Source organism: Eupeodes corollae, chromosome 2 (genome assembly GCF_945859685.1).
Source record: "Eupeodes corollae chromosome 2, idEupCoro1.1, whole genome shotgun sequence".
Taxonomy (NCBI): Eukaryota; Metazoa; Arthropoda; class Insecta; order Diptera; family Syrphidae; genus Eupeodes; species Eupeodes corollae.
Genome location: NC_079148.1, coordinates 134,747,721 through 134,761,430, shown reverse-complemented (window position 1 = coordinate 134,761,430; position 13,710 = coordinate 134,747,721). Strand labels below are relative to the sequence as shown.

At 35.1% G+C, this 13,710-nt stretch overlaps 2 protein-coding genes across 4 annotated transcripts in view; both read left to right on the top strand.

The window, feature by feature from the left end:
* The window catches only part of LOC129946318 (uncharacterized), a 246,616-nt gene that overhangs the window by 198,618 nt on the left and 34,288 nt on the right, over positions 1-13,710 (top strand). For 2 of the 3 annotated variants that reach the window (XM_056056453.1, XM_056056452.1), the window contains one exon: positions 12,024-12,268. In XM_056056453.1, the coding sequence (XP_055912428.1) occupies positions 12,025-12,268 (244 nt within the window). In that variant the 5' untranslated portion in view covers position 12,024. The other variant, XM_056056455.1, reaches the window with a different exon arrangement.
* Positions 5,052-5,825, top strand: LOC129946319 (histidine-rich glycoprotein-like). Its single transcript, XM_056056456.1, has 2 exons — positions 5,052-5,210; positions 5,337-5,825. Exons 1-2 carry the CDS (start codon positions 5,076-5,078, stop codon positions 5,718-5,720), a joined length of 519 nt encoding a protein of 172 aa, XP_055912431.1. The 5' UTR covers positions 5,052-5,075; the 3' UTR covers positions 5,721-5,825.

Here is a 13,710-nt window from a genome sequence, read left to right as displayed (position 1 = left end):
CCTCTTCTGCTCGTAGAGCTCGCGAGCAGCTCTAGTCCTTTTGTGCTGCGCCGTTTTGTATGCCTCTTCTTACACTGCGTGCGCTTGCCGGCATTCGTCGTTCGTTTCGCTGTGGTGGCCGTGTGAAACCTAGCACTTCAGAGGCGGCATCTCTGATGGCTGCAAGGCAATGTTGCCACTGGTTTTCAATGCTTAATGCAGGAAGCATAGGACTCCTTAAGAGGTTATTAAAGACTCGATAGGAAAAGGACATGGCTCTTGCGATTGTAGCCGTCTAACGTCAAATCTTCTCACAGTACTTCCTTGTTTTGGCTTGGATCGGGATATGCGTAGCCGTACTTTGGCTACAACGAAGTAGTGGTCCGAGTCAATGTTGGCCTCTCGGAATGTTCGGATATCCTGGATACTGGAGAAGTGTCGTGCGTCGATCGCAAAGTGGTTAATCTGGTTGACGGTTGATTGATAAGGAGATTTCCATGTCCTCTTGTGGATATTAAGATGCGTGAACTGCGTACTAGCTACCAGAACGTCAAGAAGAACGTCCATGAAAAAAGGGGCTGCATACTGTGGAAGCGGTGAGGACCGCGGGATGTTGAGAAGCTTTACAAAATTGTCTCATAGCTCTACTGCTTTCAATGATAACCTGATTCTATTGGTTCTACCATCTATGGTTTTTACAGCTTTCCAAAATTCTGCGGAAGACCTTGCACTGTTAAGGCTACCTAAATTTTGTTGTTCATATTGCGTCTTCTTTAAAAATCAGAGTTGCTTGTAATCCTTGTTTGCTGCTGGATATATTTTCTTGAAAACAGAAGAGTTGAAATTTCTAAGGATTTTTAATAATGCAAATGATTTCTTCCTTGCTTTAAGGCACTCTGCATCAAACCATTTTTCTTTAAATTTTATTTTACGACTTGATGTACTGCTAGTTAATAATTTGGGTAAGATTTTCAATGTGTAGGGTGATGTTTTCTTCCATTCGCTTACCCAGTTCCTCATTCAAATTCTTTTGATACATGTGCTGAAAAAAACAAATTTCCAGAAAAACTTTGGTAAGAGAGCCAGACATTTTGAATTCGAAGTTCCTTCAGACGTTGATACTGTACAAAAAATCTGTGGTCCGAAAAAGTCTGCACAGCCACCTTGAAGTTTCTCAAAATTGAATTCCAGGCCCCAGACATAACACAGTAGTCAATGACTGAACACGTTCCTCGAATAAAAGTGTATTCACCGTAAGAATCACCTTAACAGTTTCCATTCAAAACTCTTGCGTCGAATGCGTCCGCTATCTCCAAAATTTTTTCGCCATTTCCATCACAAATTTCTTCCTTTGATTTTCGAGTTGGATTGAGAATCTCTGATGCAGTTCCACAGTCTAGTGCGGTTATTCAAAAAAGATAAATACTACAACTTATTTGTCAAAAGTCTCTGTCAAGCTGGGAACACCACAAGTTTGATTGGGAAGGGATTTTTAAACCATGTCGGGATTTGAGCACTAAATTACCCTATCATTAGAATTTCCAAATTCGATTGTGGTGTTTCCAGCTTTACGGACCTTAAGTACTTTCATAGAACACGAAATTTTAGTACATTGACGGCTGTGGTGGTGGCGCTGGTTATTTTTCAACAAACACATCTCTAGCAGAATAAGATTCTTGACAGCTATCCAGGTGTCGCTTCGGTCGTTTCTATTTATGAGAGTACTTTAACTTTATGTACTATAAATACAATTTTGAAAATTATATTAAACAATATCAAATTACTTTATGATGTGAAAATAGTGTCACAAAAGGAGAGTTCTGTCGACACTTCATTCAATGTGTGTTTACTAGAAAACGAGGTTCTTACATATGTAACTTACGTAGCTTTAAACATGTTTTCCTGTGAAGTTTTTTGCATGTCCATCAATCACTATTACTAATAGATTTTATCATGATTAAAAAGTCTAAAGCCGTTTAAACAAGTTTAAAAAAAAGGTGATTGAATGTGATGGATATACTATTGATCTTTTTTTTTTAACAAACATCCAAAGGTAAATTATTCCTATAAGTACTAAAGTCATAAATAGCTTAAGTAAATATCACCATAAGTGCCATTCTGCTTTAAAACAAAGATTTGATACTTCACATAGGTTAAAAGATTGTAACAAACGTTCATAGAAAGCATGAAGAAGTGTAGGTATTTTATTAAATATTCAAAAAGCATGCTCGCAAGCATTTGACATTGATCCAATCAAACTGAATTGTTGACGACTTGCATTCGATGTTATGTCATTTCGTTATTTGTTGTCAAACTCCAAAGAATTTTATAATATTTCCCATTGTCTATGCATCAAGTTAGAAAAAGGTCCTTATACTCTATTATCGACGTCAATATCATTTAATGTATGTACATATCTTATACATATATCAATTCTTTTTTAAAAATAAAAGATCACTGACTTTCAATATAAGACTTTGAAATTTGTTTTTTTTTGTAAACAGTCCCTTAAAATATCTAAAAATATCATTCAATTCATTCAAGTCGATATATGACCACTTGTTATGCATAAATTCTTCTTTAATTTTGTTTAGTAGATGTTTAACTTGCCAATATACCATCATCTGCAAAATTATATATTATAAGTTCATAAAACCAATTTTATTCACATTTAAACGCAGTGTGTTGTGAATATGTAATCTTATTTACTTATGCTGAGGTTCAATTTATCTTGTGCTACAGATTTATTGACTAAGATAAACAAAAACTAAGTACAATGACACATTATCAAAGTTACCACTTTATTTTCATCAAAGTCTTGAGATGTGTACACAGAAGGAACACATGGTTGGTATCTTCTATCTTATAACGGGTGTTTTTTTTTTCGTTTGAGGTATTAAGTCGGAAAAACTATTTTAAATGGCGGAGATTGTAACAGCTGTCAAGTGATTTTTATAATCACTTATTTGTAGTCAAGTGATAGTTATAATTTATGTTGAAATGTCAAACCAAATTTAAAAATAAATCACTTGACAGCTGTCACAATGTCCGCCATTTAAAATAGTGTTTCCCCCTGAATAACACTTTCAAATTGTACAAATTTTTGCAAAAAACGGTTCTTTTCAAAATATACGTATCGCGTTTTTTAGCAATAAAGCTCACTTTTGGTTCATTAAATACGTCAATGAACAAAACTGCCGTATTAAGAGCAACGAAAATCCACAAAAACTGACATATTGATGTGTTGGAATAATAATTGGACCGTAGTTCATTAAAACGATGCTGGCCAGAACATTACAGTCAATGGTATAGTCCAGTTAAAAAAGGTTTTTATCTCAAAAAAAATCCAACAGTTTTGAAACTTGGCACACTTACTAAGGAATGTCTTATGACACACGATTCTATGGGAAGAATCTTCTTTCGCACTTGTTCAATTACTAAAGTACATACAAATCTTGACATTCACAAATCCGCTGTCCCGGATATTATCCCCGCTATTGTTCTGAAGAGGTGTTCTCCAACACTATTAAAACCACTGCGTAAGCTTTTCCATCTGTCCTATTCTACTGGTCTCTTTCCAAGTGAATGGAAAACTGCATTTGTCCAGCCTGTCCCTAAAAAAGGCGAATCCTCCTCACCATCTAACTATCGTCCAGTTGCACTTAAGTCCCTTCTTTCCAAGGTCATGCAAACGCTGATAGATTTTCAGCTTAAGAAATATCTTGAAGAACGGAAGTTTCTTAATGACCGGCAGTATGGCTTTCGTTGCAATAGATCCACTGGTGATCTCATGGTATATCTCACCGAACAGTTTTGGAGAAAGTAAGATTATTGCACCTGATATTTCAAAATCATTTGATAGAGTTTTACATCAAGCTCTCCTATCGAAAATGCGTGCATTTGGTATTGATCAATAACTTCTTCGTTGGGTTTGAAATTACCTTTCAATTTTGATATCCACAAAATAAACGCTAGTGTGCCCCAGGGCTCCGTTTTGTCTCCGACACTTTTTCTTATTTTTATAAATGATCTTTTGTCTGAAACTTCTAACCCACTTATTTGTTTCGCTGATGACAGTACCCTCAGCTTTTCATATTCGTTTTTAGATTCTCATCCTTGTTCTTCGGATGTGGACTACCAACGGCAGCGTATGATAAGCTCATTAAATTCTGATCTTGACAGCATTCTCCAATGGGGAATCAAAAACCGTGTAGAATTTAATGCTTCGAAAACTTAATGCTGTCTGCTGTCACAAAAGCGTAACCTTCCCCCTATTCCACTATCCATGAGTGGTACTTGCATCGACGAGACCGAACAGCTTTCAGTCTTAGGTATGTGCATTACAAACCACTTGTTGTGGAGGGATCACATATTTGACAACGCCAAAAATGCTGCTAAGTGTTAGGGTTTTCTCCGAAGATGCCAGAAGTTTTTTAGCACTACTGACCTGTAGTACAGAGTACAGAGATTTTTTTTTTCAGTCGCACCACACGAATGTGGAATGCTTTACCAGACTCAATGTTTCCCACTCTCTACAATGTGCAGACATTAAAAACCATTCCTTTCTAATCCTATCCTCCCTTCTTAATTGCTCGCACTGTGATTACTCATGATAAGGGTATTCATATCCCCTTGAGTGCGCGTATAATATAAAAAAAAAATTAAATAAGTTTCATGTCCATTTTAAAAAATCATTTTAATTTTATTCCATTTGAAAATTGTATGCTCTAAGAAAAACACCCTTTTCTAATGGACTGCAAATATCTTATAAAAACTTCCGATTCAAAAGACCAGACCAAAAATGTGACAACATCAGCACAGAATCAAAAAGGTCAATAAAAGAACTATACTCGTATAATAGCAGAACTCATTACCTAGTTCAAACAAACTATAGTAGATGGCTCAACACGACGAACAAACCTGATGCATATATGAGACCAAATCTTTTATTACGGTTGTGTACACTGTACATTGTACATAGATGATACTTAACTCATTTAATGGCTCAAACACAATATATATGAATCACATCAGTCACAGGTTAGGTTTTTGTTTCAAGCCTGTTTGTTTTACTTTGGTTGGGATTTTTGGGTTTTATGCGTGAAAGCAATTATAAAGTTATGTGGCTTCATCTTTCGGCTATAAAACTGAGTTTCATCAACGTCAAGATATTTAGTCCATTCCCAGACCTTGGAATACACGCATCGCATATCATCATGAAGTTTAAGTTGGTAAGATATACCTACAAGAGTTCCTATCCCATATCCAATGTATACTTAAGAAGTATCTTCTATTCCATTCGTCGGAGTTTGAGCTCGAGTTACATTTTTCACTTTTTGTTTTTGTTATTTTTGTAGGCCTTCCTTTTTGTGGTTTTGATGGCAGTTGTCGTTACATCAAATCCACATCCCAGACAGAATCACTCTAAAAGCAAAAAGGTTTCTGCCTTAACGAAGTCGCGTTCGGCTGATCATCATCATCATGGCCCAGAATCACATAATGGAAAACCATCAGCGAAACGGCTAACTCGTAGTCATGGTTCTGGCTACCATACCCCAGTTCATCATCCCCATCAGACCAAAGTCACTCAGCATTTGAAAAAGTTTTCTGGTAAACGCACTGCTCGTAATATCCACAGCCACGGTGCTGGAAGCCATGGACACGAACACGGACATGGACATAGTGACAACAAGGCTTCCTTCGTTCGTCCTGTGAAAAAGAATCGAGGTCATCGTAAATAGTTTTTGTAAAACAAACTTTTTTTATTTTGTGTGTGTGTGTTTTTATTTTTATCATAAAACAACTTCTTTGAATAAACGAACACGTAGAAGTTTTTTACCACCTTAACCAAAGTCTTTTTCTTTGTTGTTTTATTTTTGAAAACTTTGTTTGTTGATTTTGGCCATATTTTGGTCTACCTAAAATGGTAAACAATATTTCTAATTGATGTGTTCTAGGAGTACCTTACCTACACCTTAAAAACAAAAAAGCTTTTAAGAACATTCTGATGCCTCCAACCGCCAACATCCACTCTGTTGTTCATAGGACTATTTTGTTTGTTTAAATATTTACAAAAGTTTAGATGATGTTGTTTTATGTTGTTTTTATACTGTTTTTTTTTAGACTTTAGACAGTATGCAAGTTGGAAGGTTGATTATTGTTGTGGTATGATGGGTTACCTTGTTTTTCAACTTCAAGGCTTAGTATGTAAATGAATTTTCCTCAATTTTTACAAGAAAAATATGATATACCTAACCTTCTTAACTTAGAGGTACCTTATAGCTACATTATTATGAAGAACTTGGAAATTTTTTAGCGTCAAACTTATGTTTTTCCATGCATAAGCTTATTTTAGCCATTTGCATTTTTAATGATTTCCTTTGGAAAGAGGAACTTCTAATTTAGTTTTTTGTTTTGTTTTTGGTTTGGTTTGGTTTGAGATTCATTTTAGAGCGGATGTTTGAATTCGAAAAGTTTTTATGCTCATTTTCTTATGACAAACTTGTGTTATTGAAATTTTAGAAAATGATTGACACACCTTTTTTGATGGAAATGATACAAAAATGTATCCACAACTTGATTCAAATAAATATTGTGTGCATATTGTATCTCTAGATAATTAACACACTTTGCACACTTTAGCACTGCATTTTAATCATGGGGCATATTCTGGCATAAACAAATTTGTTCTCGTACTTAAAAAATTATACAAATTCGTCACGTTATTCGGAATTTATGTATTTTGAAGTAGACTTTTATAAAATTAGAAATTCAATCAGAATTTCCACCTTTTTCATTGACGAACAACTTAAACTTGAATAATGTTTCATGTTCACTCTATTTTTGGAAGTATCTATGTATTCAAGAAAAACTAAAATTTGAACCAAAAAAAAATCGAACACATTTATCTAATATATACAATTCTCCTGTCACAGTGTAAGTTGCCATACTCCTCCGAAACGGCTTAACCGATTTCAATGAAATTTAGCATATACATTCGGTAGGTCTGAGAATAGGTGTTTGTCTATTTTTTATATTCCTACTAGCTGACCCTACAAACGTTGTTTTATCATATAAATAATTGCTAGAGAATATTTTGCTAAAAATATATATTTAACTAATTTTAAGTGTTGTATATAAGTGGGAGATAAGTGTCACACTGTAAACGGTGACAAAATATTATTCTACCATGTGGTGAGCTTTGTCAGCAATTAATGGTCGACAGGTAAGTAAAGATAGAGAGCGAACGATTACGATACTTGAGATTTAATCTAAAAATAGGTACGTGCGGAAGAATATATTTACCTCCGCCGACGACGCTTAATTCGGTAACTATGTCAATCAAACACCATCATACGTAAATAGTCCACGCCGTATGCAAGAATATGTCCAGTATGCTCTGACTTACGTTTTATATGAACGGCCGTGTTTACTTATCACGTTCACGTGTAATCCGAAATAATCGGAGATTACATCTTTACTATTGCCTGGCAAAATGCAATACATCGTCATGACATTACAGTACCTGTATTCAGACAAAAATTGAAGTCTTGATAAATTTCAATACAAAATTACATGTATTCGGTCCCACATCCAGCAGGATGTATAGCTTTGAATGGTAAAAGCATCCTGCGGAAATCGACAGTATAATTTCTGCGGAAATTCCAGATCCTTCTGCTGATCAAATGTTGATTGATATTGTTACAACAAACATGATTCATGGCAAATGCGGCAATCTGAATCGTTCATCGTCTTGCATGACAGATGGCAAATGAACTAAAAGTTTTTCGAAAAATTTCACTAACGATACGATCCCAAATGCTGGTTGATATCCAACATATCGTAGGAGAAATCCCCACAATGGCGGACAATCATTTGTAGCGTAGACATTGCCATTGATAACCGTTGGGTGCTCCCATATTCGCTTCTGCTGAATAAAACATTCAATGCTCATATTAATGTTGAGTTCTGCAGTTCAGTGAAGAGCATCAAATATATTTTCAAGTATGTTGTATGGTTGAAAATACCAATTTTAACGCTCCTCCGGTTAATAAAGATGACGAAAAAACACTTTATCAAATTCACATGTACGTCAGCTCCAATGAAGCCGTTTGGCGTATCTTTGGTTTCCCAATTCATGAACGGAATGCAGCAGTTACGCATTTAGCCGCCCATCTTCAAAATAGCCAACGCGTTTATTTGACTAGCGGCCAGCGTTTGATGTTGCTATTAATCCACCAAAAACTACACTCACTGTTCAGAAAATGGATGCCACGCAAGAAAGGTATGCCGATTTGCCGATTGATGCATGTCCCGGTTTATTCAAATCAAATACCTTGAGGCCATTATTCGCAGTCAACCCAAGGCAGACTGAGTGCTTCTTTCTTCGACTGTTATTGGTTAATATCACCGGCCCATTCACATTTCAAGATATACGTCAAGTGAATGGACAACAGTAGCAGAGTTGAAGCAGGGTTGAACTGTGCAGCTAAACAAGTTCGCTATAGTACGACTACATTTTTTCCGGCCTTTCCCACCTCTAAAGCACATCCTTACACATTAACAATAAATTCGTTATTTATTTCTAGCAAAATATTCTCTAGAAATTATTAATATGATATGACAACGTTTGTTGGGTCAGCTAGTTTGTTTATAATTCCTTAAATACTAACGTTAATATATACTTAAAATCTAAAAACTTAAACCAGAATTTTGAAAAATATTAATTTGAAATGTTTACTTTTAATTTTATCATTTGGTGAATTTATAAAAGAGAGATATGATCGAAACCAAGTCATTTATAAATAAAGCAAATAGAATAGGACCAAGGTGACTACCCTGGGAGACACCAGAATTTACAACAAAAGAACTTGAACACTCGTTATGAAATTTAAATAACATCTTCTTGCAAATATTAGGAGATTCAGTTTATGAAATAGTCGTTAAAACCTTGCTGCGATAGTTTTAAAAGTAATGTTTTATGGCATAATTTGTCAAAGGCAAATTGTCAAAACAAAAGGACGTAAAGTGTAACAGATTTGTATCAATTGAACGCTTTTTAACAAAACCATGCTGGTTATCGCAGATAATTGAACTACAGTCAAAAAAGAAAGGACGATACATCAGATTGACTCAAACAGTCGGTAGTTCATTATTTGGTTTTTAGGACCTTTTTTTGTGTACTGGTATTATGAAGGAGCTCTTCCAGATCGAGTGTTTTTCCCAACCGGTTCACACCGTTGAGTTGACTTAAACCACATGAAGACATACCATCTGCTAATAAAAACTCGTTTGAAGATGACGCGTTTATTGGAACGTAGAAGTTACTGCCGTCAATTTGAATCCAATTGAGATTGGGTAAACCAAAATCACCAATAACCAGTACTTCGTATTCAGGTTCCAAAAGGGTATAAATACTTTCTATACAGTTGTTTAGTTTTTCATAAACCTCGTTCTTGGAGCTTGGAAGGATATATGCTGGTACAATAAATAAATTTCCTGTTGACATATTAATTTTTGAGCATAGTATTTCGATGTCTGTTGATCGAAAGTCGTCGATCAGGTAACCAGTGAAAGTATTGTTGATAGCGACAAGAATTCCGCCGCCAACGTCCTTCCAATCGTCTGAGTTATTACATTCACGTCTAATGACTTGATAAGAGGAGTCAAAAAGCTACGAGTGTGAGATAGAGTTGTTGAGCCATGTTTCCGTCAATATTATGATATCGTGCGAAAGATTGTTAATGTTTTTGTAAACCATGTTTTTCTTTGTCCGAAACCCATTTACGTTTTGGTAGTTTATTAAAACCTTTTTAACCTGCTTTGACGGTGGTTCAGTGTTTTCCGATAGTGCCGAAGAGGGTTGTTCGACTAATTCATAAATTCATGAACTATTACTCCCTTAGGCCAAAACGATGGTGAATTTAAAACATAGAAAATTGAGTCAGGTACACGTATTTTAAAGAACGAATACTTAGTATGTTGGGTGGCGCAACAGTCGATTTGAGAACTAGGGCCTTGTGACTGACAACTCTCAACGATTCCTGCTTTCGAGTACCGTTGTTTTTTGTTTTTGCAGTACTGACTCTAATCTGAGTTAAACATAAATTCTGAAAGTTACAGAGTTATAAAATGTTATTTGAAAATTAAATGGCAGCTTTTTCAGCAGCTGTCAAAAGTTTGCATTCTTATTGGTTGAAAACTTGCTTTACAGAATAACTCACATTGAGCCGTAAGAACAGGATGATCTTTCACTTAAAAACTGCACCTATTTTAAGGTTCAACAATAAATTTGGTTGAGTATTTTTGGTTGAACAGCTCAGTATGCTTTGTTAGTGGATAAAGATGTCAGAATCGTTTTCGTTGTTTCCTTGATGAAAATGTTGATCGTTGCAAAATATTGATGGTCCCCTAAATCGTCAGAATTATGGGTGATACGTTTGATTATCCCCGTCAACAGCATTATTCAAAAAGCTCAGAGCCAATATTGGAACAAAATTACGACGATCGTTTCTACGGAAATGTAAAGAGCTATTAGCCATTCCAATCTTTAAACAAATTTTGAATTAAATATTCTAATGTTAGCATAATTTTAATGCTTCTGCACCAAAATTTCTACTTTATTACTTACTGGGTGCAATTTGAAACTTTGGTAATTAAAACGTTTTTTGTTAATGCACCATTACGAAAATGGGTTACCGATAAATTATTATAGAAAAACCGTTTATTTGCTTAACAAAGAATTGCAGTTTTTCTGCCTTAATACAATTTTTCTTTTAAATCAAAACCATATAATAAAAACACTCCATTTGACGACCTAAAGTGCCAATAGGCACATTACAGCTCTTATATAAAATACATTTTCACTATAAAGCTTTTGTATATTAACTATGTGCAAATACAAAAGCACTCCATTAAAATTTTAACAGTTTTGAATACGGACTCCTATATGTGTACCTGTACATTTATGCAAAATAAATATTTAATTTTAAAAACGATTTTTCTATTTTTCTATTACAAACCATTTCTTGGAAAATTGAAAATTAAATTTAACAAGCTGACATAGGTGCCTAGCCTACATAAAAGTAGACCATATTCACATGTTTAAATTTCATTTGAAAAGCTTTTTTTTCAAATTCAAACTTCATCTATTCATCGTTTACATATGCCTACCTCCTTACCTACCCACTTTCCCGATGATGACCTTTTCAGAATTTCCAACAAAAAAAAACGAAAAAAATCAATTATGCTAAAAGAGGTTTTATTTTTAAATTAGTTTACATAAAACCCTTTCCCTCTTTTATATGTATTTAACCAGCAGTTACACGTTCTAGGAAAATCACCAAAGCAATTCCAAACAATTTTTAAAGGTTCATAGGCATAGGTATACAAGTAGATAGGTAAGCAGCACAAAAATACCAAAGGTACCTATAAAATCGGACCTTTATGCACAAAAGGTCGTTCCTTTTTATATCCATATCTATAGCCAAGTATACATGTCTATGTCTATACTATTTTAAACACTCAACATCATGAATACCAATCAGAGTTTCCTGCTGATAATATGAACATCATATTAATTCCGTTGAAAAGCACTTCAAAGCCAATCCTTTAGCTGGATGAATGTACGATGTACAGACCTGCAAGAAAAAGAGGGACTTAAGCGATAAGAAAAAAAAACAATCTTTATTAAATTGTCGTCTCGTTATCTTGGCGTACCTCTTATTTATGTTTTATTTTTTCTTACCACAAGTTCAACGAAAGATACGGACACCTTTGCAAAACAAAAAATTATAATTGAGCTCCATAAAAAGAATTATTTCCTTTTTTTTTATTGAGCCCTTCCAACTTTTATTCCTTCTCCGTGGTATGGACTCGTTAAAGGTGTCCTTCTCGCTGAAAGTCCGCAAGCTTTTTATTTCCCTTTCACTAAATGAACACAATGCTTCAAAATTTCACAGTCGTAAAACTGATTTTTGCTTTTTCTTCTAATTAACAATTTTTCTCATCGTCCAATTTGTCTTCTTTTTTCTTTGTCATTACAGAATGAATCTGATTGCAGCTGTTAGCATTCTACTGGTGACCATTCTGACGTTCCAGACGACAGTGATAAATGGGGCCAAAAGCTTAGCCGAGCACAAACAACACTCGTCATCGTCCAAAGAACACTTGGCATTAGAATCAGGACTGGGGTCTGTTGGCGACAGCCTCGTTCGCCGAGGCCGTGGAGCCAAATCCTCCAGTCAGGGATCTGAGGCCGGTGGTGGTGGCTCTGGAGGTGGTGGGGTTGGTAAGAGGGGAAAAAATAGTAAAAAACTTAACAAAAGCACGCACTTAGAAAATTCTAACGCACCAGCTACATCTGCACAAAGCATGTCCTCAGATAAAATCAGTGAGGAACGTTCCACAAAATCACAGCAGCATGAGCAGAAGTCTGCATCACAATCATTATCATCGTCGTCATCGTTGGGGCATCAACATAATAGCAAACCAAAGCAAAGGCAAATGCTTAAGGCCCAACAACATCAGACACATGTCAAACGTGGAGGAGGTAATGCCAAGTCTGTAGGCGAGAAGAAGTCTGAGGAACAAAAACGTAAGTACACATACCTGCTGTATAGCACCACCAAAAGTCACCAAACCAACTCCAAGAAAACGAAGGCTTTCAAAATATATAAGGGTGGTTGGGATCTCGAGATACGTTAACGGGAACTGGAAGTTCTCTCTCTTTCTATATATATCAAGGACTAAAAGGTTTTTGATGTTTCAAACATGTGAAATCATTTTCCCTTGGGAGATTATTATCCATCACATTCATCACAACACAATTTATAATATAATACCTATTCCTTAAGAGAATGTTTTGACTTTTACTTGATTGTGCTTGAATTGGATTTTAAATTACTTGCACTTTGATGTTATAGAAAAGTTAATGTAGATTCATTTGCTTATGTCTATCCATTAGCATGTCATTACCCATTAAATTCATCAAGCATTCCAAAAAATATACTTATATACACTTTTTCTTTACGAGTTAATTTAAAGCCTTAAACAAAAATTCTTTTGGTAACTTGGTAAATAAAATTTCGTTAAAACTTAATGTTTTGCTTTATTTAAATTTTTTGAGTGAACATAGATAAAATATTGAAATAACGAAGGAAAACATTTTATTTGGAGGCTTTCGAAGAAATGGTAGAGATAGCCTTCGGAAACTTCTTTAAAACAAGCTAAGTATAGGTTTTACTATTTATTAATTTTGTTTGGAAGAAACATTAAGCGCGGTCTTAAAATCGATGGAGAACTGACTGCCTAATTAAGAAACTAAGCAAGGTCAAAGCCACACTGCTATTGAATCTTTTTGTTGAAAAGCTTTTAATTACCACATTCCATACAAAACTTAGAACGGGTGGACGTTGTGTGTAGATATCGTAGGGTTTGCTGGGTGGCACGTAACACCGTCCTGTGGAACCACATGAGGTTCAATTTAGGACAGAAGAAATTAGTTATCACTGTTGAAAGTGACCGCCTCACTAACATCGTTTTCAAATAAAATACGGACCACTTACGCCGCAAGCCCATAATCCACACCAAACGGTAACTTATTAAAGATGCATTATCACATGGTGAATTTTCCTTCTTAACACAGCCATTCATCCAAAAATGTGCCTCGTCGTTAAAGATGATTTTTCGGACAAAATTGGGGTCCTCTTTCTAACGATTCGAAGCTCAGTC